The sequence below is a fragment of the Dissoconium aciculare genome (genome assembly GCF_010015565.1).
Source record: "Dissoconium aciculare CBS 342.82 unplaced genomic scaffold K489scaffold_3, whole genome shotgun sequence".
Classification (NCBI taxonomy): domain Eukaryota; kingdom Fungi; phylum Ascomycota; class Dothideomycetes; order Mycosphaerellales; family Dissoconiaceae; genus Dissoconium; species Dissoconium aciculare.
Genome location: NW_022984953.1, coordinates 2469038 through 2492118, shown reverse-complemented (window position 1 = coordinate 2492118; position 23081 = coordinate 2469038). Strand labels below are relative to the sequence as shown.

General features: G+C 54.6%; 10 protein-coding genes across 10 annotated transcripts; 3 read left to right on the top strand and 7 right to left on the bottom strand.

The window, feature by feature from the left end:
• The first annotated feature begins 54 nt into the window (after positions 1-54).
• Positions 55-3806, top strand: K489DRAFT_393407 (uncharacterized protein). The gene is made up of 2 exons (XM_033606776.1): positions 55-500; positions 563-3806. Exons 1-2 carry the CDS (start codon positions 274-276, stop codon positions 3435-3437), a joined length of 3102 nt encoding a protein of 1033 aa, XP_033462774.1. The 5' UTR covers positions 55-273; the 3' UTR covers positions 3438-3806.
• Positions 3638-4997, bottom strand: K489DRAFT_429940 (uncharacterized protein). The gene is made up of 3 exons (XM_033608393.1): positions 4416-4997; positions 4200-4341; positions 3638-4091 (listed from the first exon to the last, which is right to left on the bottom strand). The coding sequence occupies exons 1-3, from the start codon at positions 4513-4515 to the stop codon at positions 3980-3982; spliced, it is 354 nt and encodes a 117-aa protein (XP_033462773.1). The 5' UTR covers positions 4516-4997; the 3' UTR covers positions 3638-3979.
• Positions 4998-5249: 252 nt separating this feature from the next.
• K489DRAFT_393406 (TPR-like protein) lies at positions 5250-7451 on the bottom strand. The gene is made up of 3 exons (XM_033606775.1): positions 6270-7451; positions 5725-6207; positions 5250-5668 (listed from the first exon to the last, which is right to left on the bottom strand). The coding sequence occupies exons 1-3, from the start codon at positions 7402-7404 to the stop codon at positions 5421-5423; spliced, it is 1866 nt and encodes a 621-aa protein (XP_033462772.1). The 5' UTR covers positions 7405-7451; the 3' UTR covers positions 5250-5420.
• A 333-nt stretch (positions 7452-7784) lies between these two features.
• Positions 7785-8964, bottom strand: K489DRAFT_378276 (phosphoglycerate mutase-like protein). Its single transcript, XM_033604374.1, has 2 exons — positions 8499-8964; positions 7785-8345 (listed from the first exon to the last, which is right to left on the bottom strand). Exons 1-2 carry the CDS (start codon positions 8792-8794, stop codon positions 7961-7963), a joined length of 681 nt encoding a protein of 226 aa, XP_033462771.1. The 5' UTR covers positions 8795-8964; the 3' UTR covers positions 7785-7960.
• A 169-nt stretch (positions 8965-9133) lies between these two features.
• Positions 9134-10081, bottom strand: K489DRAFT_378275 (uncharacterized protein). Its single transcript, XM_033604373.1, has 2 exons — positions 9309-10081; positions 9134-9253 (listed from the first exon to the last, which is right to left on the bottom strand). Exons 1-2 carry the CDS (start codon positions 9832-9834, stop codon positions 9249-9251), a joined length of 531 nt encoding a protein of 176 aa, XP_033462770.1. The 5' UTR covers positions 9835-10081; the 3' UTR covers positions 9134-9248.
• A 177-nt stretch (positions 10082-10258) lies between these two features.
• Positions 10259-11480, top strand: K489DRAFT_167071 (alpha/beta-hydrolase). The gene is made up of 3 exons (XM_033599342.1): positions 10259-10462; positions 10522-11216; positions 11282-11480. Exons 1-3 carry the CDS (start codon positions 10396-10398, stop codon positions 11396-11398), a joined length of 879 nt encoding a protein of 292 aa, XP_033462769.1. The 5' UTR covers positions 10259-10395; the 3' UTR covers positions 11399-11480.
• A 33-nt stretch (positions 11481-11513) lies between these two features.
• K489DRAFT_378274 (putative MFS transporter) lies at positions 11514-13872 on the bottom strand. Its single transcript, XM_033604372.1, has 4 exons — positions 13062-13872; positions 12597-12971; positions 12200-12535; positions 11514-12116 (listed from the first exon to the last, which is right to left on the bottom strand). Exons 1-4 carry the CDS (start codon positions 13602-13604, stop codon positions 11859-11861), a joined length of 1512 nt encoding a protein of 503 aa, XP_033462768.1. The 5' UTR covers positions 13605-13872; the 3' UTR covers positions 11514-11858.
• A 281-nt stretch (positions 13873-14153) lies between these two features.
• Positions 14154-14872, top strand: K489DRAFT_167023 (uncharacterized protein). The gene has a single exon (XM_033599341.1). The coding sequence runs from the start codon at positions 14257-14259 to the stop codon at positions 14650-14652; it is 396 nt and encodes a 131-aa protein (XP_033462767.1). The 5' UTR covers positions 14154-14256; the 3' UTR covers positions 14653-14872.
• A 1217-nt stretch (positions 14873-16089) lies between these two features.
• K489DRAFT_315103 (glycosyltransferase family 1 protein) lies at positions 16090-18978 on the bottom strand (the record flags this gene model as incomplete). Its single annotated transcript, XM_033601067.1, has 2 exons — positions 16090-16316; positions 16374-18978. Coding segments are annotated over 2 exons (2832 nt in total), but the record flags the coding sequence as incomplete, so codon positions are not given.
• A 2397-nt stretch (positions 18979-21375) lies between these two features.
• Positions 21376-22162, bottom strand: K489DRAFT_408343 (uncharacterized protein; the record flags this gene model as incomplete). The annotated part of the gene is made up of 3 exons (XM_033607469.1): positions 21376-21573; positions 21646-21921; positions 22118-22162. 3 exons carry the CDS (start codon positions 22160-22162, stop codon positions 21376-21378), a joined length of 519 nt encoding a protein of 172 aa, XP_033462765.1.
• Between the last annotated feature and the right edge of the window lie 919 nt (positions 22163-23081).

The window sequence follows — 23081 nt, the reverse complement described above, 5'->3', positions numbered from 1 at the left end:
GATACAGTGAGACCAACACCAACACGCTCCAGCCCCGCAAATAAACCCCCAGGTCCTGGACGCGATCCACCTGCAGCCCTACTCTTGTACCTGGGTAAGCGAATAATAATAAACACTTCGGGGAGTACATCCTTGTGCACTCAATCCTTGTATCTTTAACTACCACTCCCACTACTATACCACCTATCAACAATCAATGCTTGCGGCGATTGACACCGACTTCCAGCATACACAAGGACTGTTCACCACAAAGCACTTCGCGGCTCACCCAACATGGCCGCGATGGCCAGTCTCAGTGGTGGTCAGCACTCTGCGGGCATCTTTGCAGACATGAGCATCGACGGGCCAGAAATCGGCACCCTGGTTTTGATCGTTGATCGAGGCAAGAACCTTCCGAACCGCAAGGCCATGGGCAAACAGAATTGCTATTGTGCTGCACGGCTGGGAAAGGAAGCGCGAAAGACCGAAACGGACAAACGTGGAGGACAAACACCTCGATGGTATGCTATTTCAGCGAATCATATCTCAACAGAACTCAGGCTGACGATAATAAACCCTACAGGGATCAAGAGCTCCGCTTCACCGTCCATGACTCGCCTGATTATTACAACCTCAAAATTTCGGTCTTTAGTGAAGACAAGCGAACCGACCTGATAGGAGAAGCTTGGGTTGATCTTAATGAAGTCATCGTACCAGGAGGAGGAAAAAATGATCTTTGGCAAGCGCTTACCTTCAAAGGGAAATACGCTGGCGAGCTGAGAGTGGAGTTGACATATTACGACACACGACAGAAGCCGGAAAAGATGGAAGTACTGTCGGTGGCAGACGAGCTTCGGGAGGCATATGGAACATTAGCAGGGCCGAAGGTGAAGAGACGACCATTGCCAACGAATCCCAACGTCCCCAGTACAACCCCAGTAGTGATCCCAGAGCGAGCACTTCCAGGGCGAGCAAAGCATGGCCCACGAGACCTCACCAATCCCCAACGTGCGCAATCGCTTCCTCCAGACTCTTTGAGTTATCCTTACTCGTCCAATACGCTTGTCGGTCATTCACCTGCGGCTCCACAGCCAGGACCAAACCCACATTACGGTTCCCAAGACCAGCAACAACCTGCTCACCCGGCGCCACGACCTCAGCAGTTTCAACCTGTGCCACATACATCGTGGGAGCAAGCTCATGCTGCACCTTCGCATGAAGCACAACATGGTTACATGGAGCCGGCGTCCTTCGAAGCGGATCCTCGTGGTGCTGAGCCTGACTTCCTGCCCCAATTACCTCCCAGCCAGCGGCAACGGGCGTCACTTCCTCAGCAGCCGCGATATGCTCAGCAACCTACGCAACAACCATACCATGCGCAGCATGCACCCCAGCCGAGACCACAAAGTCACACGAACCTTCCGCATACTCATTCAGCACCTGCGGTGCCAACGGGGCACTTCGAAGATCATCGGCAAGAGGCCGAGTATGCTCCATCGAGAGATCACGCTGCATCAGTGCCAAACATGGATTATCAGCATCAGCCTACGGATCAGCGAAGGGGATCATACATACCAGAAGAAGTGGATGCTTATGGCTACCCGCAAAGTGATGGAAACCACTACCCTGAGCAGCATGCTGCTGCAGCACCCCCGCCACCTCCGGTGCACGTTCACGCATCTCCTTCCGTGCCTCACCACAGTCACGCGCATCCACACACCACGACACCTTCACGGTACTCCACAGCACCAAACGACGGAAGACAGCAGTACGCTCGCAGTCCCTCCCCTCTTCCAATCGCCGAGCCTGAATATGAATACCAACAGACCCCTCCTCCGCGGAACCAGCAATATGGAGGACAATCGTATGACAGCTACCATCCCTCGCCAAATCAACAAAGTTACGACAACAGCCCAGTGTACCAATCGCCACAAGCGCCTTCGCCATACGGTCGGACTCCCCCGGCGAAAGCTGGACCGCAGCGTCTTAGCATGGCAGATCCGTACAGTACACCGCCGAGACCGCATCCATTATCCCAGGAGGTTCAGCGGCCAGTCCACCATGCTACGTACCCTGGCACGAGGCCGCAGCAAGATCAGTCCGCAGATGGACAGCGAGCATACCAGCATCCAGATCACCAACGGGAAGTGGCTCCGATAGTCAAGCCTAGAGCTATTTCTCCAGCGCCGGCTCCCGCTCCCGTCTCAGCACCGACTTCGGCACCGCCATCCACTTCCAGACAGCGACCGAGCACATATAGTATGCAATTTCCTGTGCGCGCGTTCGAGTCTTCCGATCAAAGTCCGCTTTCAACCTCGCAACGCACTCCGAATCATGCCACACCCATCCGCAAGTCGGTTTCTCCTCGTCCGTCCTTCTCAACATCTCCTGCTATTCCATATTCGCCAGACAGCTATGATCACCATCAACCAAGCTTGCCCAAACCTGGTGCTGATGACCCAACCCCGATCGTAGGTTGGCACGGGCAGGAGATTGACCCCTCTGATCATCTACCTGTCGGGTCCTGGGCTCCCGAGCCCGAGAAAAAGAACACACCTACTAAGACATATGGGCTGGGACGAGATCGTGAGTTCGGTCCACGCGCGGCACAGCCAGGGTCTGGTGCTAGACTTTCCAAAGACACCGTCGTCAACATTCGAATGAAGGATCGTTCCGGAGGTCCAGACTCCTCGCCAGCGGCAAGTCCTGGGCACAATGATGTGTTTCAGGACAATTCGACGCGTAATCGTCTGTTCAAGCGTGCTGGGCCTCCGCCAGATCACAGGCATTCTGCCATCGAAGTGTCTTCTCGGGATAGACATTCAAACTTTGCACCTGTTCCTAATCCTTATGAGCAGCAGCAGCAGCAGAGCCCGCAACAGTATGACCGACATTACCAGGGCTCGGGACCTGATGAATATGGTGCTAACTCTGGTGCACCACCCATGAGACCGCCCAAAGTCCCCATGGAGTCACAGCCCGCTCAAAATCAAATGCAGCTGCATCAAGACCGCCGCTCGCCTCTGCCTCATAGTCACTCCCCGCACGCCCACCCACAACCGTCATCCTCGCCAGCGTATCACCATCCGCCACCACAACCGCAGTACCAACAGCAGCAGAACTACGATCAGGCGCCTGCACGACAATACGATCACCAGTATGACAACCGCTCACCACAACAACACCAAACTCAACACTACGATCGCCACGCGCACCCACAGTCCGATCCCAACATGTACCAACAACGACCAGTTTCATCCTATGACTACTCATCTGCGCCAGTCCAGCAGCAGATCGCACAAGGTTCTTCTCACGATGCGCTTTCCCGGGAGATTTCGGCAATCGACCTCGGTCCCAGCCGAAATCGCGGCGGAAGTACCGGTCCAAATGGCGCAGCGCCTGGTCCACCGACTTTTGTCCCTGTGAGAAGCCATCGAGATCGCAACAGTTATTATTGATTATGGTTTCACGTCTTCAGAAAAGAATTGTGGGGCACCAAGGAGTTGATGAATTTGAAAAAGATAGACGGATTGCAAAATTCTAGGTCTTTTGCTTTTTTATTACCCAATAGAAGGAAATGTATGATGACTTTGATGTACGAATGATTGAACAAGGGAACGGAATCATTGGAGTAGACGGGAGGTTTTTTTGAAAATGTCTCACTCTGGCAGTGGGCGAATGAATGGGAATTTACGAATCTTGTGTCTTCTTTTGCTTGTGAAAATCGGTACGAACTTTGTCAACGTGTCTTTCCGTGGCGTTGGATTGACCTGATGCCCACTGATCACACATGACAGAACCATCCTGTTGCATTTGAACATCGAGATCACGCGATCAATTTACCTGATGTCCATTTCTCCATGCCTTCTCCTGTTCCAGCTCTCGCCGCAGCTCGTCATTGATCATGAGCAGCATGGGTATCGTCACGTTAGGTGAGGACGCATAATCTCTCTTCTGACTTCATTCCTCGTCCACAAAGCTGCTGCTAGAATTTCACGTTCTAGTTGCGGATGTTCTCCCGGACATCATCGTTGCCGGGCTGGTCCTGGACATACTTCGCCGCCTTCTCCTCTAGGCCGCCTTCGCCCTCAAAGTCGCGGGCCTTGGTAGGTCTCAATCACGAGGTTCGTGTTAGCTAATCAATTCCTTGTATGTGTGAATGTCTCGATCGAGTCATTGGGTCGTTGATTGTTGCAGTTGCACAGGGTAAAGAGACTCACTGTCCGGTCCGTGGATTGAGGCTTCCACCTTCCTCCTCGGGAATCTCAGGGTTGTCACCGGCTCCTGAGGCTGCCGAGCCGTAGGTCACGGTCGAGCCGGGAAATTTGTTGATGACGTTGGCGTCGATGCCGGACTCGTTGGCTTTGGGAATGTTAGTGATTGGTTCTGGTTAATCCGTTCCCAACGTCCAATCTGTGACGAAGTTGTACACGTACCGCTATCGCTCGGCTTGGAGGCGCCGACTTTGGCCTCGCGGGAGTTGAGGTCGCGCTCCGGCTGGGCGGCGATCTCGAGGGGAGTTTGCTCGGAAGACATTGTTGATGCTGGATGGATGGCCAGAGTAATGAAGTTGTAAAGTCGACTTCCGAATGTATGCGAATATAGTTCAAGAGAGAGAATGAAAAGTGTTTCCAATGAGAGTGAAAGAGAAGTACTCTCGTGCTTACTTAGGTACGCTCTGAAGCATTCGCCAGTCACCCTCGTGCTACAGAGCACTACTACTCGTCAATCCGAACGACCACCGATATATCCCATCTCTTGTGTATACTTCACATCATCATACGTAGTGATAGCATCATCGTTGTTGATGTAAGGCAGAGTTACGTCGTTGATTTTGGCCCACCCTAATGGTCGAAACTTTTGTATGAGGATGACATTACGATGAAGACATAATGTGTCGTTCGGGATACCAATGAGAAAATCCGCTTGGAGAAGTTTCAGTCGCGTAGTGCTATAATGATCCATTGCTGAGGGTGATGAATATAATTGTGCCCGTGGTGTTGACAACTTTGATGTTCAAGGCTGAGTACGTAGATTATCAGAAAGGGGGCTGTCGTTGTTTTTAGGTCTTCAGCGGGCGATCGTGGCGTCAATTCACGAGAAAACACTCCACAGCCCAGCATTTCATCATACGTAACTCAGGACGCGAGGTGATTGTTATCCGCGACCACTCTGGAAGTACTGAGCCCTCGATCATCAGAAAAGAATGAATATTTGTAGATATTATACAGGTATTCCAAGTCGACAAGAGGCATCCCATGCCTAGCCGACACCAGGAATACGTACAATACAGATTGATGATAGCAGGAAAAGTCTGCCAGTGAACGTCCTCAAACCCAACACTAATTATTGAAATACAGGACAGCGAACGTCCGCGAAAGGAACTTAAACCATGTCGTGTATTAGAACTCCGGTGGCAGACAGATATGTCATCACCCACATCATCTCATCGGCGCACCTCCCATGGCGCCCATACCTGCTTGTAGCTTGGCCTGCAGTTGGGGGTACTTCTCTTGCACTTCGAGTTGCGTCCTCGTGGCCTCGGCGTATGAAAGGGCGTTGATGATTTCGCCCTCAGTCCGGGACAGCTCAGCGGCACGCTCGAAGTAAGTGAGGGCTTCGGTAACCTTGCCTTGTTGAAGCAAAAGCTGAGCCATCGTGGCCACTGCAATGTCGCACTCAGGGTCGACTGTCATATAGGTCAGCTTTACGATTCTCGTCCATGACGTGAGAGAGTGAACATACTGATGAGAGCCTTTTGGCAGAGTTCCTCGGCGGCACTGAAGTCTTGCTTCCATTGGAAGAGAGCCAGGGCCTTGTTGATCAATGGCAAGACGTTCATTCCACCACCACGCTCACCAACACCCTTGCGCTCCATCTCCACGGCAGTCTCGAACTTCTCGACGGCCTCCTGGTACTTTTGCTGGTCGAGCAACAGCTCGCCGTAGTAGTTGTAGACATCGCTCTTGTCGCCAAAGTTCTTGATGCAGCGGCGGAAAGTTGCCATGCTGCTCGCGATCGAACCCATCTTGTATTGGGTCACACCAAGCTGGATATGTGAGAAGATGAAAGAAGTGTCAAGATCGATTGATTTCTGGTAATCGGTAGCGGCGAGACTGAACTCGGACAAGATGAAGTGAAGTTGGGCACGGTGGTAGTAGATGTCAGGGTCATCAGGGTTGTGGCTGTTGGCGAGTTCGAAGTCGTTGGCGGCGTTTTCGCGAGCACCTAGAATCTTTCTGTCAGTCCTTGTCCTTGCACTTCGTGGCAACGCACTTGCTATGACATACCTCCTTCAAGATGCATGCTTGCACGCTTGACGTAGCTCTGCACCATGGTCTTGTCCAATTCGATTGACTTGTTCAAATCCTCCAAAGCGCCCTCCGCCTCGCCCTTGAGGTAGCGGAAGGTACCGCGCATGTTGTATGCCAAAGCTTCATGTTTATCCAAATCACCCTGCTCAACTGCCCGGTCGAAGCTTTCGGCGGCCTCGAGGTAGCCTTCGCTGGTGCGGTGTCGGATGGCGAGGAGTCCTTTGCGGAGATTGTATCGGCCACTGTCTACGGGGAGGTCGGCGGTCTCGTCGATGTCGGCAGGAAGATCCTTGGAGCGGAATGATTGCAGGTAGTTGGAGATGAACGTGGGAGACGGGAGCTTCTTGGCCTTGCTTTCGAGAATTGCCTTTGCTTTAGTCTCGGCAACCTTCTTGAGGAGGCGTTCGACAGCCTGAGCGGAGCCCTCATTGCGGAATTGATCAATGATGCAGCTGGCAGTGTAGTCGAGAAGCGCTTCACTGTAGCGACCTTCCTGCTCGTAGGCATTGGCGCGGCGGTTCAGGGCTTTTACGTATTCGTTGTCCAGGTTGATAGCGGCAGTGGTATCCTCGATGACCTTCTCCCAGTTGCTCATCGCATTCCAGCAAGCAGCACGGTTTGAGTAGAAGACGGGGTCGGCTTTGCACATGATGGCTTGGCTGTACAGTTCGATGGCACGGTTGTATTCTTTGCTGCCGTAGGCTTTGTTTCCAGCGGCCTTGAGCTTGGCGGCATAATCTTTTCGTTCTTGCTCAGACAATTGACCAACGGAGTCCTCGGTGACGACGGGGAGCTCTTCGGCGACTTCCACTGAGGCAGGCTTGGGCGCGGCTTCTGGCTCGGGCTTCACCTCGGCCGGTTCTGGTGCCTTCTTTGCTGCTTTCCGACGATCTTTCTTTGTTTTTTTCTCAGCATCCTGTGTCCGCGGTGGCTGTGAGAGAACGTATATGGTTCCACCGATGGCGACGATCGAAGCGCCGGCAATTGTCCACGCGACGACCTTGTTCTCGGAGTACCATGTCGAGAGACGATCTAAAAATGAAGAACTAGCTGCTGCTGCCGAGTCGGCGGCATCGCTGACCGCAGCCGTCGCGTTCCTTGCGGAAGCCATCAGACGATGCGATACTGCGAAATGTGATGGATGATGACGAGCGGCGATGCGCCGTTGAAGTTGATGATTGTGACAGGAAGGATGATGAGCGATTTCGAATGGGCATTCGACGACCTCACAGCGTTTCCAACTTCTGCGCCAGTACCCTTAAAATTTGGCGCTAGACTTTCCTCGGACACACGCGGCGAACACCTCCTAATGACGCTGGGCAGCTACGCAGGATGGCAGCAACACGCAGGTGTATAGTACCGGGATTATCATCATTCTCAACAAGCTTTGTGCTCAACCTGAGTTCGTTTCCAGTGAGAAATTTTACAACAAAAGCCGATGTGATGGACGAGCATCGTGCATCAGAAGGGCGCCTCTGCTTTTGTAACATCGTCACCTCTCGACTTCAACCCGTCCGCGAGAGACCTCACAATGCTTGCAATGTATTTCTGTATTTGCATATTTCACAGCATGCAGGTGCACATTGAGATATGCATACATAGGATAGTCTCGAAAGGTTTCTGCTATGCTAATGGCCAAAAACATGTTATGCGGAATCTCTCCATCGTCATTCCTGTTTCGGAAACCCGATTCCAAGCAACAGCGCCGGCTCATCGATGTTATGATGCTGATAGCTCAGAATACCGACACCGCCAGGTTGCATCATCAGGCTGAGAGGAAAAGACATGTCATATCCTAGCCAGCGTTTCGCGAAAGCACGGGTGAGATGACCATGTGCAACGAGGATGACATCCTTCGGAGCATCATCCTTCATGTGAGGTGCCTGCAGAGCCCGAATCTCGGCAATCAATTGATCGATCCGAGCAGTGACTTGGGCGGGGGTCTCTCCTTCCTCGCAGCCGTCGCGCCAGATATCCCAGCTTCGTTCCTTGTCCAGGCCATGGGAAGCTCGAAGCTCGCGGATCTCGTTGGTCTTCAGGCCATCATAAAGACTATGAAGCAGCCAATGTGATCAGCCATCTGCCCGGCAATGTAGGAGTTGTTTTTGTTTGCACATGAGAAACACGTGCCCATCTATGATAAATCTTCCCCGGTTGTTTCTTGGGCACTGTCTCGCTACCTCTGGATTTCAAAATTCAACTCACCCGTAATCCCATTCGGCCAGGCTTTCCGTGATCTCGTAACCATCCGTCTTACCCGATAACAATTCATAGGTCTTGATCGCACGCTTTCGCGGCGAGAGCCAGACCTTGGCCACTTTGGCGGGATCGATTAATTTGCCAGGTCCGTACACTGTCTCGCCTGTGCCGATGATTTCATGCTCGCCGTGGGCCGTCATTGAAATATCCGACTTGCCCGTGTATCGGCCATTGATGGTCCATTCGGTTTCTCCATGGCGCATGAGGAACACCCGCGGGGTGCTGGCATCTTTGTCCGGCATGTTGGTTTATGAAGTCTAAGGTTTCAAAACTCTTGCGAGCGTTCTCAAGACACGATTGAATACGTTCGAGAATGTTCGCTGTTGGTCACTACCGACACTGCGAAACATCTGTGATTGGCTGCAATCCAGAGATGGATCTGACGTCAGAATTGTTCTCGTTAGGGTTGCTGTCTGTTGAAGGGGATGAGGTTGGAGGAAATACCTTCGAGCCAGTCTTTCTTGAACTATGCTATGTGTGAGCGAAAGTGAGCTATCTCGTCATGAGAAGAGACTAGCGTTCTAAGCACTCTACGATACGAGACAAAATGTCACTGCGGCATGTCGTGGGAAACATTATTTGCGTTGTGGACAAGAAACGGATGAATGTCTGAATATCTACTACCGCTACCCTTTCACGTCAAACAACATCTGTTATGCCCACATAAAAACTTTTCATCATTTATCAATCTTAAATTTAGTCTGCACCATTGAAGTCAGCGTCGATGTCAAAAGACCGTCACGAAGTAGTACTCACTCGTTCCTCCATACGCGACAATAGCTGCAGCGAACCCTTGCTGGATTACCGTCAAATCGATGACACCCTGGTTAATGGCAGACTGGTCGAGCTTGAAGGCGAAGTTGAATCCGAGAGTGTTGCTGTCGGTCTTCAATTGGTACAGGCTTGCGAGCACAACAGGGGCCAGGCCACCAAAGGCGGGCGCCTGCTTGATAGTGGTGGTTATGGTCTTGTTGGATTGAGCTGCGAGCGCGTCGACGACGGTGATGATGCGTGCCGAGTCGGAGGCGCTGAACTTGGCGGCGTTCGCAACGGCGGTGTTCGCGGCAATAATGTCGTTGTCGACTACCGTGGTGTCGACGCTGGCTTGCAAGGCATCCCGAATGCCAAAGATGCCGGCCTTGACTTTGTTGAGGTCGGTGTCGAGTGTCTTCAAGTCGGCGTTCAATGTGTTGAGGGCTGAGATAACGACATCAACATCTGCTGCTGCGATCAGAGCAGCAGAGCTGAGGACCAGCGAGAGGGCAACGCTGAAGGCACGCATTTTCGTCGATATGAGGTTGATGGATGTTGAGAATTGGATGCGTCAAGAAGCCTTGGAAACGATCCAAAGGTCAGGAAACAAACTCGAGAACTCCGATCTCACTCGCGACGTTGTGCTCGGCATTTCAAGCTCGGCTGGATGGTGGTATTGCTCGCAGACGATCCCACATGAAAACCTTCCAAGGTTGCTATTACGCAGCGGACCTGTCGATCAGACGTACCCCGACCGTTGGTGGAGGTGTGGCGTGGCTGTTCCTGGTAAGTTTGAGGGGAAAGAGTGGGTTTAGCCTCAAATTTTGACAGTTTGGGGCGCCACGAGGGTGCCATACCCCCGCAAATCTGGCCGCTCAACCGTCAAACCTAGGCTTCGGCGTCAAAATTCCCGAGCGATCTTGATGCTTAACGCACATTGACATGTGTAATGGCCGGACTAGCAACCGCCTCATATCGCCGAGATGGAAGTCAGGTAGTTCCTCGATAGATCTCCAAATATCCTCTTTCTGATTTCTCGCGTAACCCACTCTTCTTTGATTTCTTACCAATATCAAAGGTTGCTTTCAATATGCGTTCCTCATCAGTTGTCGCCGCGATTCTCCTCGCAGCAGGTCAAGTCGCTGCTCAATCAGCCAGTGAGTATACCATGCAAATGACCATGTCGCAGAAATTCGTACTGAGCGTTACTTCGCAGTCACTCAAGGAACATGGGATAATATTGTGCAATACACACGATTCGCCCGTGCTTCATACGCGTCCACCTGCGCAACTCCTCCCAATGGCTCAGTCGTCTTGAACTACATCAACGATGCCCCCACCGATGGACACGCCACACTGTTCCGTTGGGACTCTGCGAAACAGATCGTTCTCTCATTCCGTGGAACCTACACCCCGCAGAACTGGGACTCCGATCTCGACTTCGGTTCGACCGCGTTGACCATCGCCGGAACCAGCTGCTCAGGATGCAACGTTCACACCGGCTTCCAAAAGGTCTACAACGGCATTGGCGCACAAGTCCTCTCGGCGGTCAACTCCGCCATCGCCGCGAACCCAGGCTACTCTCTCGTCCTGACCGGTCACTCTCTCGGAGGCGCCCTTGCATCCCTTGGAACCGTTGCTCTCGGCGCTCGCGGTATCAAGATTGCCGCCACCTACACCTTCGGCGAGCCTCGCAACGGCAACTCGGCCTTCAGCACCTACCTCTTCAAATTTGTCCCCTTCGCCAACTACTTCCGTGTGACCCACTCCAACGACGGTGTCCCGCAAGTGCCCCCGGCGTTCCTGGGCTTCACTCACCACGGAAACGAGTACTGGCAAAAGGCCACCGGATACAACAACACCGCCGCGACGACCGTGTTGTGCGCACCACCCGCCACCGGTGAGAACACTGTAAGTTGACGCATCTCGCCTGAGTGATGATGAGACCAAAAGCAAAAGGCTAACGGGGCGGACAGAACTGCGACCTTGGTCAACGCAATGACATCTTCATCAACTACGCCCACGTCACCTACACCAACGATGTGATTGGTAACACCCTCCACATCCACGACTGCGGTGCTCCCTTCCCATGAAGTTCTGTAGCATGAGAAGGAAGCCAGGAAGGACGAGGAGAAAAGCAAATACTTTGGAAAATGCATCATGAGCGGTTAAAAATATAAACCCGCAGTGTTATGCTGTCCATCTGTGTGTGTGTGTGCGCGTCATTCTCGTGACAATGTGAAGTGTGTAAATCTTGTTCACCATTGAATGGCGACCGAGAAAAGTGAATGTTTGATTAGGGTTATCCCCGATTGCGTGATCATGCCTGTGAACCACAGCATCACACAATGGTCAAGAAATGACCACGTGCTGAACACACCGAGACGAAACAATCCTACCTGTGCATGATCGCCTTCTCACTTCACAACATTTCCGTCCCATACTTCCCACCAAACACTCACTTTCACCACAAAGAAAGAGGACGTTGCATCACAGCCGTAAATCACATCCAATCATATTTCTATCCGAGACCAGATCCGAGATGATTCCCCATCAAGTGGTGTAAACGAAATCCGGCCTCCGATCACCCAGCAGTTCCACCTCGGAGCTCGACTTGCCCACCAGTCTGTCGTCGCGTTTACCCGCCAGACGTTTCCGGTTCTCGGCCGCGAGGGCGAAGTGCGTGATGATGCTGCCGATGCAGAGCAGGCCGCACATGTACCCGAGGATGACGGCGTGGCCGGTGGTATAGCCCGTGGTGGCCTCGCGGGCGAGATAGATGTTCGAGGCGACGACGCCGTTGAGGTTGCCCTGCGAAGGAAAAGGGAAATGTTAGACGAGCGATTCTCCCCGACGATTTTGTGGACGTCGCTGTTCTGGGGACGGAGACTTACGAAACCGATGACAAAGCCGAGGGTCACGCCGCGCTTGTAGACGCCTTCGGTGTTGTTGGCGGCCCAGGAGATGATGTTGGAAATGCAGGGGAAGATGCCGACCGCGCCGAGGAATGTCCCGGCGTATTGGATTTGGGCGTTCCGGCTTCCGAGGAGCATGGCGAAGCCGACGATGCCGATGATCGAGATGCCGATGTTGAAAGAACCGCGGTGACGGGCTTTGTCCGCGAGGAAACCGACGGTGATGGTGACTACCGCTGCGACCGCGTAAGGCGGGACCGAGAGCAAGTTGGCGGTGGTGCTGGTGTAGCCCAGAGCTTTGATGATTGAAGGGATCTGCCATTGGACAAGTTAGCGGATTTATCATGGCGATCGAAATTGATATTAGAACACTCACAAAGAGCGAGAAGGCGTAAAGAGGCATCACAGCGCCAGTGTAGATGAGGGCGAAGGCGTACGTCTTCCAGTCCTTGACTGACGCCCAGAAGTACGCCATCTTGAAGTCTTCATGTTCAGCACTGCTCTGTTTGTCTTGACGCAGCCGGCGGATGACCCGGTAACGATCCTCCTTGGAAAGGAACTTGGCGTCATCCGGGAAATCGTGGACCATCCAGAAACTGACGATTCCGATGATGACGGTCGCCAAACCCTCCAGAATGAAAATCCACTGCCAGCCCTTGAGGCCTCCGATCCCCGTCATCTTCGCAATGGCCGCCGCGAGCAAGCCTCCGAAGGATCCCGCCAAGGCCGCAGCACTGAAGAAGATTGCAGACTAATTTTCCCTCTCAAGTCAGCAACATTTCAGAGGAGCCCGGAATCATCCATGGAACCAACACTGCGATCGGGGAAGGAAGAAACATACCCGTTTGCCAATCTCCGAACGCTTGTACCAACAAGAAAGGTAATAGTTGACACCAGGGAAGAGCCCCGCCTCGGCCACGCCCAGGAAGAAGCGCGCCGCGGCGAGTCCCTCGAAATTGTACACGATGCCCATCAGGGTCATGACGACTCCCCAGGCGAGCATGATGGCCGGGATGAAGACGCTCGGCTTCAGGCGCTTGAGGAGGACGTTGGTGAGCGGCTCGAAGAGGGCATATGAGACGAAGAAGATGGACAGCGAAGCGCTGTATTGGCCGTCGGTCATTTTCAGATCCGGGATCAGGCCGTCGATCTTGGCGTTTCCGATGTTGGTCCGGTCCAGGAAGGAGACGAGGTAGAGCAGCGTGAGCCAGGGGATGAGCTTCATGTCGAGTTTGCGGAGGAGCTTCTTGTCGATGGCGGCGCGCTCGGCGTCGCTCAGGCCGGCGTCCGGGTCGTCGAGGTCTTCATGGCGGGTCTGCCCGAGGCCTTTCTCGTTCTCTGAGGAAAGGTTGTTGGTGGAGCTGCTGCCGCTCTGGGAGCCCATTGCGGCGACGGTCGAGAGATGTATATCGGAGGACCGGCGATTCCGGAGGACGGTTGGCGTGCTCGACCGGAGTTAGAGGACAGAAACGAAAATCAGGGCGCGCAGCAATGGGACGAACGAAAAGCCAAAAAGCAGAGGATGTCCCTCGACCCTTATCTCCCAACTGTACATGTATCGATTCTCTCTTCAAAGTACCATCTGCACGGAGCGGTAGCAACAGAAGCAAGCAACACAACACCTGATACGACCCGATGCGCCGGCTATCGCTCCAAGCGGGTGTACTGCGGGATTTCACCGGGACGTCATTGGGGAAACTCTGAATTGCGGCTGCATCTGGCCTGTGTGTGTGTGTGTGTGCACTGTGCTGCGACAACTCCCTCCAGGAATCCGGGGTCGGTCACTAGCAGTATCGGGCGCGCACAGGCCGGGGAAGTGCAGTATCTCCCCCAGAAGAAACAGCGCTTGCGCTTGTGTGTAGGTGCGGTCCTGCGCTGGCCCCCCGCAATTGCACTAGATAGATGGGTGTTTAAAAAATGAAGATAGAGCCGGAGACGGACGTGACCGATCCAGACCGCACAACACAACACAACACAACACAACACAACAGAGACAAGCCTCGTAGACCCGCAGGCCCGCAAGCCCAAGCGGACGAATGGAACGGAGCAGAGTTCGAGAATGGAGCAGGGAGATTTCGATTCGGCGCACCCGCCAGTCCCTGTCCCCGGATTTCAGATGTCTGTTTGAGGAAATCATCGCCGAAGCGTTGTTGTTGTCGTTGTCGTTGTTGTTGTTATTTCCCGCCGATGTTCAGCCAGGTCGGAACCGGCGAGGAAGCATCGTGGCAGATGGGTGGATGGGCATGGCCTCGCATGGACGGGACGGTATGCAGGTGGGATGTAGCAGCAGCACGTGGGAAGAAGAAAAGGGCACGGGTTTTCGCCTTTGGACTGCTTGGGGCGAACGATGGTGGATGTGTTCGTTCGGCACGCTCCGGGCCTTATCCTCCGGGTCATCATGTGATGGTCGGTGTGGAAGGGGTTTCGGCTAATTGCACCTCTGTTTCTCTGTCATGTTCTATGCGGTTGACAAATCTTCCCATGGTGGATAAGGTGGAAGACTCCAGAACGCACATGCGCGGAGTGAAGCGGTGACTGAGACCCCGACGGGCGGATGGAACGTGACGGCGTTCACGGTCCACATGTTCCGTCGCCAATGGCCGCCAATGGCCGCCAATGCCCTCCTTCTGTCAAGGAACTCGGCTCCCAGGGGACAACTTCGGGTCGTGGAAGAGTCACACGAAATGAGAGAATCACAGTCCATCAACCCCACATGGCTCGTGGCCAATGTCGACCTTCTTCGGTACCTCGACTCCGAGGAAGACATCTCGGTCATCTCAGAGGAGTCAGGCGAAGATGTAGGCGCACGCCATGTATGCACTTATTATCTCAAGTGGTCGCGATAACGCGAGTATCCATTACTGTATGTACAACTAATTCTCTGATCAACGCAAAGGGATATCACAAACAATCAAATGAAACCCGGCCCAAAAGGTGAGAAAGATCCTCCCATCTCAAACAACCTCCACCTCTCCCCCAGCTCTCCTCCCAAACCTCGTCCCCTTCATCATCGCCCTAGGCGAGAATCCGCCCTGTGGTTTGATCCCGTTTTCCATCTTGTTGGCCTCTTTCTCCTTCTTCTTCAACGACTTCTTCTTCTCCTTCTTCCCACTAGCCCCGTTCTTCTCCTGCTCCCCGTCCAGTTTCTTATTTGCGAAATCGCGCGTCAGGGAGGTAGTCTTCTCCAAGTGTGGCGAGGTCGCGACCTTTTGGAGATTCGTCGGGGCTACCGTGGAGGTGGTGGTGGTGGTGGTGGGATTCTCCATGTCATCGGAGTCCTTTTTGTGATCCTCGGCGTCGTCGTCGTCGTTGTCGTCCTGGCGCTCTTCGTCGGCGGGAGAGGCGAGGGTGGTGTCGCTGGGGAGGTCGTCGCGCTCGCGGACGTCGTGCGGGGCCTGCAGGGAGTCGGGATGACGAGCTGAAGAGGCAGGAGGGACGAGGGGGTCGAGGTGGCCTTTGCCTCCCACGCCGCTTCCGTCCGCGGTACGGGAGTCGTCGTTGTGGACGGCGAGGTTCTTGGCGTCGGCCTTGGTGACCGGTGCGATGGCATCCTTCGTGGCCGTGCCGTCGAGGTCCGTCGATCGGGCTTCCTTTGTGGGAGTCGGGGTGAGAGCGTCTCGTTCGTCCTTGGATGAACGGAGCGGCATCGTCCCCGATTTGTGCCGATCCTTCGGCTCGATCCGCGGGCGGCTGGAACTGCGGGTGCGTTTCTTCTCCGCCGCGGCTGCGGCAGAAGAAGAAGAAGGGGCATTCTTGCTTTTCTGCCCCTTTTCCGGCTTGTCGACCACGTAGAGCGCCTTCCATCGCTCGCCGACCTTCGCCAGGGTCTTCTGGAGCTTCTCCTTCTCCGCGGGGTTCGCCGCCGCCGCGTTCCTCAGGTCCAGGAGCTCGACGAAGCCGACGGTGAAATGGCTGCGGCGGAGGAATTTCTTCGTGCCCTCGCCCTCCATCCTCTTGCCGGTCCACACGAGCACGCCCTTGCTGAAATACGCCGGCGGGGTGATGATGGCCGAGACGTTCTTGACCACGAGGCCGCCGAGGCCTTTGGCGATGCCGGTGCCGAAGCCGCCGAGTTTGCGTGCGAGGCCGGCCCCGGCTGGCTTCTCGAGCATCCGATCGCCGTCGGCGACTTCGGATTGCGCGATTGCGCGACTTGCGGAGGCATCGCGCCATCCGCCGATGGGCTGGGTGACGACGCCTGTGAAGCCGTCGTAGACGCCGTAGACGAATTCGCGACGGGCCGCGATGAGGCCGGATTTGATCCCCGTGATGCGCGTTGGTTTCCGGACGGTGGCATCGCCCCAAAGGCGCGGGGCGTTGTGGAAGCCTTGGGCGACGGCGAGATGGAGGTCGTTAGGCATGGTGAGAAGAGCGATGGCAGATTTCCTCAGACCGGAACGGACTTCGGTCACGATCGCGGTGGGTAGTGGTACATCCGGGCCCTCGGTGGAGATGACGGAGAGTTGGGTCGATGCCGTCTGCTCGCGTTGGATGGAAGGCCGCGAATCGCTCGGCTCCGCATTCTCGGCGGGTGGATGTGCGTCCCCATTGGCCTTTTCGGCATTTTGCCGCTCAAGCTCGGCATTGGCCTCCGCTGCTCGAGCGGCATCCTTCTTCCGGCGATGTTCAGCTTTGCGAATCGCCGCCTGTCGCTTTTTATGCTCATGAGCCTTTTGCTTCCTGATCTGTTTCGCCACTCGCAACGGGACCATCCCCACGCCGGTCCCGATATCGAAGACCGAATCCGTGATGGCGGCGACACTTCCGGTGATGGGCTCACCAGGTCCGTCGAAGTCGTTCCAGGAACAATGTCGGAGGAGCTTGAGATCATGGCGTTTGATCTTGCGTTTCTGCAGGAGGATCTCTGCGGCGACTGCCGAAAGACGTAGCGAGGTGCCCCGGACGTGCCAGACCGCAACCCGATCCTCCAGGATGGAACATCGCATGCTGTTCGGGCCAGAGAATGGCAGGCTCCGGTGGAAGCTCGCGACTGCGTTCGCGGCACCATCGCCTTCTGCGTTGATGTCCTCCGCCAATCGCTTGGCATTGACCTGTGCCTCTTCCGTCAAGCACTGTTTGATGCCCTCCGCGAGACGATCGACCGTCAATTTCTTATAAGGGATGCATTCCAGAGCACCGGCCTGATGTTTCGCCACTTCGGCTCCCCAGAACGGCTGATCGCCAAAGAACGGCACAATCATCGTGGGTTTTCCGCACTTCAGCCCGATGGCTGTGGTCCCCGCTCCACCATGATGAACGACCGCCGCGACCTTGGGAAACAGCCAGTCGTGCGGCGTGTTCTCCAGCATGAAGACGTTGTCCGGGACCTGGACATCATCGCCGTCGCCGAGACCACCCCAGCCTTTGTTCACCAGCGCCCGCACGCCGGCCAGTTTCGCCGCCTCGAAGATCATCTTGGTGAACTCGGCCGGATCATCGACGACAATGCTGCCGAACCCGATATACACCGGCGGCGGGCCCGCCGCGAGGAAGTCGGCCAAATCCTGGGGAGGTTTGAAATTGGACGCCAGGTCGAGAAAGACGAACCCCGTAATGTCAATCTCCGGGCCCCAATCGCTGGGTTTCGGGATCAGACCGGGGCTCCACATGTACGTGTAGGGGACCTTCATGCGGTACAGCGCGCCAGGGGCCCAGAGTGCGCTGACGGGTTCCAACCGGAGAGTTTTGGCGCGGAATCGGTTGACGACATCGCCCAGTCCTTGCCATGTCATCATTTCCACGAGGGGGTATGACATGAAATTGACGTAGCTCGTATCGACGTTTGAGCGGCCCGGCCGGATGTTGGCGAGGGGGTGGGGGAAATGCTGGGTCGGGGTGTATGGGAAAGTGAAAGCCATGAAAAGAGGAATGCCCAGGCGCTCCACGATGTGCGGTGGCGCCATCGATGGCGGGTTGGCGATGACGGCGTCGGCGACGAAGGGGTGGTCTTGGTTCATGAGTTTGAGGTTATGCTCGTCCGTCTCGCCATCGCGTATGTTAGTGCAGGCGCGCCACATGCCCTCGAACATCAACCCCATGGCCTCTCGCCGGCGAGCAACTTCGCCTTCTCGGATGGTCGACAGTGATGGGATCAGGCCGGGGTTCCTGACCATGAAGGCCATGAGTTCTGATGGGTTACCGCCGATGCTGAAGAATTCCAATCCAGCCTCTTCGACGAAATCGCGAAAAGTAGCGTGCGTCGCCAACCGGACATGATGCCCATGGTCTTGCTTCAAGATCTGCCCGATCCTTATGAACGGTTGAATATCGCCTCGACTGCCGATGATGATGATGACAATATTCAGGCGAGGTCGAGGCGCGTCCTCTTGTGACGAGGCGGCCACAGCATCCGCATCCGTCCCGACGGCGCCTTTCGACGATTTCGCATTGTCGCCGGCGTAGCGCTGTTGCTTGCTCGACTTCTTCGCATTGGGGAGGTCCAGATGATGTCGCAGGCTCTGACCCAGTGCTCTCGCGAGATATCCATTGTTGGCCGTCTCATTGATGGAGATGTTCAATCTCCCGTCTCTCTTTGAAACCTTTCCGCTGCTCTGAAAGTCTTTGTTGGCCATTTTGAAACGCGAATATGATTGTCCGCGTTGGGCGCGCTTGCGATCTGCCTGGTCCTCATGGTCGCTCGAACGTGGTAATATCTGTGGTCTCTTGCGGGGTGCTTGGGCGCCTTTCTGTGCTTGGCGCACATCGGTCTCATCCTCCGTGTCATCGTCGGAGCTGCTGTCTGATGAAGAAGAATACATCGGGTCGAATGTGTATGAATACGGGCTGTTGCTGGGTCGGCGCACCTTGTGCATGAAGCTACTGCGCGAACGCGACAAACGCGCCCTCGAGGCGGACGGTGCGGGTGCTGTACGCACTCGATGAAGCGATGCGATGGGCGGTGTCTCAAGCGGATCTTTGGAGCGGTCGTTTGTCCCCTGCGTCGTGTCCCGCTTGTCTCCTGCTGCGACCCCATGTCTCTGATTCTCCGCTTCCTCGACATCATCTTGACACTCCTCGACTTCTTCGGTCGCCGCTTTGTCTTGCTCTGACTCCTTCGGGTGTGCGATGAAATACGAAGATTCCGGTTGCGAGGAAGGTTGGTCGGTTGAGAGTTTCGGGCGGTCACTCAGATGCGCGCCAAAATCGATCCCCGCGAGTGGCGTGATAGGGATGATGGGTCGGCCGTCAGAATCGCGTAACAATGCCGGCGAGGGTCCCTGACTGTTTTCCAAAGGCGACGACATCATCGTAGCCGGGAGTGAAGTTGGCCACGTTTGGCGGTCTTACTTGCGCTTTAGAAGCGGATGTAATTGCTGGTCGGTACGCTCATGAATGTGTTGATTGTCGTCTATTGCGTGTATGTGTCGTGTATGGCGAAATGTTTGGAATCGGCGGTCACTCTAAGAACCACCACCAACAAAGTTGCGATCGGAGGTCAAAGAGACAGGCTGGAAAATCGAGAGTACGGTCAAGTGCCTGTTGCGGTGGACCAGGAAAGGATGACCGGATTGGGAGAATGAGAGGATTGCAGCACAGCGCCAGGCAGGATGGACAACCACGCCAAAAGGATCTCCCTCACGCGACCGAGACTACGCCGACGGAATTGGCGGAGACGAATCGTGAAGATGTCATAACAACGATGTTCTCGCGAATGCCCCAGGACGGAGCGCGCGTGGATTTCCAGGGCCGAGGGATCGGTTCTAGGGACAATCGAAACACGCGACCGGCTTCACGGCGGCGGGGAGGTCGTTACTGAGATGCAAGACCCTGTTGTAGTCATTATTACACCGTGGTCTCGTCGATCTAATCTATGATCACCATCATTATTACAGAGCGCGGAAGGAAAGCTGCATGCAACGAAAGGCGAGAGAAGAAATGGCATTTGCTTGTGTGGAGATCCAACGATCATAATGACATGGACCGCGAGCGTGTGTGACGTAGCGGGAGTGTCATCACACCGCACTGTCTGCAGCGGCCCTGGTCCGCGCGCGAGGGAAAGGAAGAAGCTCCACCAGCCTTGAACCTCCGGCCGGGGAAGAGACAGGTCTCTTTCTCCGCCTTTTTGCTTTATTCACATTCACACCCATTAAAAAGAAAAAGGCATCTGAGGCATCTGGGGTGCTCTAAGCCAGATGATCTGGAAAGACCCGCAGAAAGAGGTACATAATCGATATCCCCTCGAGGAGAAGAGACCCCGTCGAAAGAAGGGAGCATAACGAACTCGACGTCATTCCCCGATCGCTGCTGTGATAGCGGCTCAAGCCGAAACCAAGCAAGAAGAGAGATTTAACCTCGGCGGGCGGAGCCGGCCAGTCTTGCATTGCATATTGCATACCCGTTTACTTCCCATTGCAGCAGGTTGTGTGGCGCGCGCGCCGCTGATGGATGGATACATGGACGCATGGATGGATCACCGAATAGGAATACGCCTCATCTTGGGAACCTTCATCCTACGCGTGCGGTCTAGATCTGATGGGTGGTCTGTTTTCCTGGGTGAGTGGGTGGAGCGTGTGTGTAAGATCTCTCCGCAAATACCATATTTCCACAAGCTCAATATATACACAATTCAGCCAGACGTTCTGGTGGTAAAGAGCGGATGTGACTGGAAATCGCCTACGATTTGGTGATGGGATGGTCAAAGGTGACCAGATGAGTCAAACAAATCGACACGACGACAAGGATGGCAGGACACACACAAAGACCAAATGAAGACATTAAAACATTAGATTTTCTTTTGCTTCTCACTCTCTCGAGCTCTCTCAGTGGTTATCATGTAAATCTTCCCATCCACTCCACACAACACATCGCATAATAGACATTAGAAAAACAGCAACAAAAAAACAATTCAAAGACAAAGACGAGATGTCGCATCAACCTCTCGTACCTCGCGGGGCGAAGTGGGAGGAGGAGCTATCGTTACAGCTCGCTCGATCTTTCTCTCATGTACTCCGTTCGTCATCATCACGGACCGAGGTCCATCCTTCCGGCTCGTATATCCTGACACCGCGACAGTGCGTCATGCTCTCGAGTGGAGAGGCAAAACGACCATGTGTGGGGTGTGTGAAGCCGTCGCAGAAGAACGGATCCCAATTCGAGTCCTTTCATCGTCACACGCGTCGCATAATCGCATCGAATGTTTGTTGGTAGGGGATGATTTAAACCTTGCTCATCTGGGGGCCACGGGCGACGCGGCGGGAGGAGCCACCACCGAGGCCACCGAGGCCAGTGAGGGCGGTAGAGACGGCAAAGGCGGCGAAACCGAACCAGAGGAAGGCGGTGACGGCCTGGCCCTCACGGCACTGTTTCTCCATGTTGGGGGCGCTGGAGGTGACTTCGTTGGACATAACGTATCCCTGAGGAAATAATATTGTCAGCGGATCCATCTGAATTGAGGCGCAATCGCGCAGTTCGTCGGCAGGACTTACGACATCGGAGCAGCTGTGGGCGCCGAGCTTGGCGGCAAAGGCAACGGCGGCGCAGAACCAGAAGACGGTGTTCAAGACGTCGAGGGCGAAAGGCAGAGCGGCGTGGATCTGGAAAGAGTCCTTGACGGTGGCCGGGATGAGGTAGAAGAGGGTGAGCATGGCCCAGACGGCGCAGAACATGGTGTAGTTGATGATGCTGGGGGCGCTGTTGGTGCCGGACCATGAGCTGTGGATCATGTTACCGGTGATGGCCATGACGAGCAGGGTCCACAGGAACTGTTGGATGAGCGAAACCGTTAGCGACGGGGTCTTTTTTGCGGTATACGTTTGACTGGATGCAGCAGTGTCCACGCATCATGTTCGCGATGCGATCTTCGAAATGCGCACAGATGCGCATGTGTCGTGTCGAAAAATTGCGACGCGATGGTGGAGGATGAATGTCGCGCAAAAGGAAATCGGACTCTCGACGTACCTGAAGCGCACGCGCGACGATGTTGATCAAACCCTTGCCTTCCATTGCGACGGTGTTGTTGTTGTTGTTGTTGGTGGAGTGTTGCTGTTGGGTTAGTTGACGAGGCGACGAGATAATGTACACGTAGGGATGTGAGGCGTTGTGGTTGATGAGGAAGAAGGAAGAGGAGAGAGTGCGAGAGGCGATCGGGTATTTGAGCTGGGAGGGAAAAGAGATGATGATAAGCGCGCGAGAGGATCAATGGCGTGGTGTGGTATGGTGTGGTGTGGTGTGGTGAGCGTGGCAGAACTGGCAATCCCGGCAGTCACCATCACCAAGAAATGGGCAGTTTCCTTCCCTTCAGACAGACGGACAGACAGACAGATAGACTGGACGGCCAGACAGCTCAGCTCGGACCTCTCCACCACCGAACCTCCAGCTCCATACCGAGTAACAAATACCTGGTGAAGAAAAAAGGCCGTTGCGGCACTTGATGGAAGCTGACACACTAGACACTAGACACTCGGGCGAAACACGCCGATGACGTCGTAAGGTTTGAAGCATTCATCATTGGGCCGGGAATTGTCATCACCACCGACTGACCAGCATGGAAATCATCATCATCATCATCATCATCATCATCGACATCATCATCCCCGACATCGTCACCAGAAGAAGCTCGGATTGATTCTTCGAGACCCAAGCTTTTTTCCATTCCACTTCCCCTCCCAGTTTCTGTCTGCATCATCATCTCACCACTATATCGAGTTTTATTCATATGCATACTGTGACACGTGACAGAATGACACCAATGACTTTTCTTCACCCCTCGTCTCATCGCGTCTGTCTTTGCACGGCTTTCCGGTGATCCGTGTGCTGCTACCAGGAGGTATCGTAGGAAGAGACATCCAGGACTCGATTGATTCCAAGCGGAGTATCGATCGAGGCGTCGACCCATATGTATGTATCATCACACACCCACCTC

Excerpts from the sequence above, each read along its gene's own strand:
- K489DRAFT_429940 (XM_033608393.1), bottom strand. The coding sequence starts at position 4,515 with ATGTCTTCCGAGCAAACTCCCCTCGAGATCGCCGCCCAGCCGGAGCGC. Across the intron at positions 4,342-4,415 it reads CTCCAAGCCGAGCGATAGCG|CCAACGAGTCCGGCATCGAC; the intron begins GTACGTGTACAA and ends ACATTCCCAAAG. Across the intron at positions 4,092-4,199 it reads CTCAATCCACGGACCGGACA|ACCTACCAAGGCCCGCGACT; the intron begins GTGAGTCTCTTT and ends CTCGTGATTGAG.
- K489DRAFT_378274 (XM_033604372.1), bottom strand. The coding sequence starts at position 13,604 with ATGGGCTCCCAGAGCGGCAGCAGCTCCACCAACAACCTTTCCTCAGAG. Across the intron at positions 12,536-12,596 it reads TTTACGCCTTCTCGCTCTTT|ATCCCTTCAATCATCAAAGC; the intron begins GTGAGTGTTCTA and ends GTCCAATGGCAG. Across the intron at positions 12,117-12,199 it reads TCGGCTTTGTCATCGGTTTC|GGCAACCTCAACGGCGTCGT; the intron begins GTAAGTCTCCGT and ends TTTCCTTCGCAG.
- K489DRAFT_167023 (XM_033599341.1), top strand. The coding sequence starts at position 14,257 with ATGGAACGGAGCAGAGTTCGAGAATGGAGCAGGGAGATTTCGATTCGG.
- K489DRAFT_167071 (XM_033599342.1), top strand. The coding sequence starts at position 10,396 with ATGCGTTCCTCATCAGTTGTCGCCGCGATTCTCCTCGCAGCAGGTCAA. Across the intron at positions 10,463-10,521 it reads AGTCGCTGCTCAATCAGCCA|TCACTCAAGGAACATGGGAT; the intron begins GTGAGTATACCA and ends GTTACTTCGCAG. Across the intron at positions 11,217-11,281 it reads CCGCCACCGGTGAGAACACT|AACTGCGACCTTGGTCAACG; the intron begins GTAAGTTGACGC and ends CGGGGCGGACAG.
- K489DRAFT_393407 (XM_033606776.1), top strand. The coding sequence starts at position 274 with ATGGCCGCGATGGCCAGTCTCAGTGGTGGTCAGCACTCTGCGGGCATC. Across the intron at positions 501-562 it reads GGAGGACAAACACCTCGATG|GGATCAAGAGCTCCGCTTCA; the intron begins GTATGCTATTTC and ends TAAACCCTACAG.
- K489DRAFT_393406 (XM_033606775.1), bottom strand. The coding sequence starts at position 7,404 with ATGGCTTCCGCAAGGAACGCGACGGCTGCGGTCAGCGATGCCGCCGAC. Across the intron at positions 6,208-6,269 it reads AAGCATGCATCTTGAAGGAG|GTGCTCGCGAAAACGCCGCC; the intron begins GTATGTCATAGC and ends GAAAGATTCTAG. Across the intron at positions 5,669-5,724 it reads CTGCCAAAAGGCTCTCATCA|TCGACCCTGAGTGCGACATT; the intron begins GTATGTTCACTC and ends CCTATATGACAG.
- K489DRAFT_378276 (XM_033604374.1), bottom strand. The coding sequence starts at position 8,794 with ATGCCGGACAAAGATGCCAGCACCCCGCGGGTGTTCCTCATGCGCCAT. Across the intron at positions 8,346-8,498 it reads CTGGCCGAATGGGATTACGG|TCTTTATGATGGCCTGAAGA; the intron begins GTGAGTTGAATT and ends GCTGCTTCATAG.
- K489DRAFT_378275 (XM_033604373.1), bottom strand. The coding sequence starts at position 9,834 with ATGCGTGCCTTCAGCGTTGCCCTCTCGCTGGTCCTCAGCTCTGCTGCT.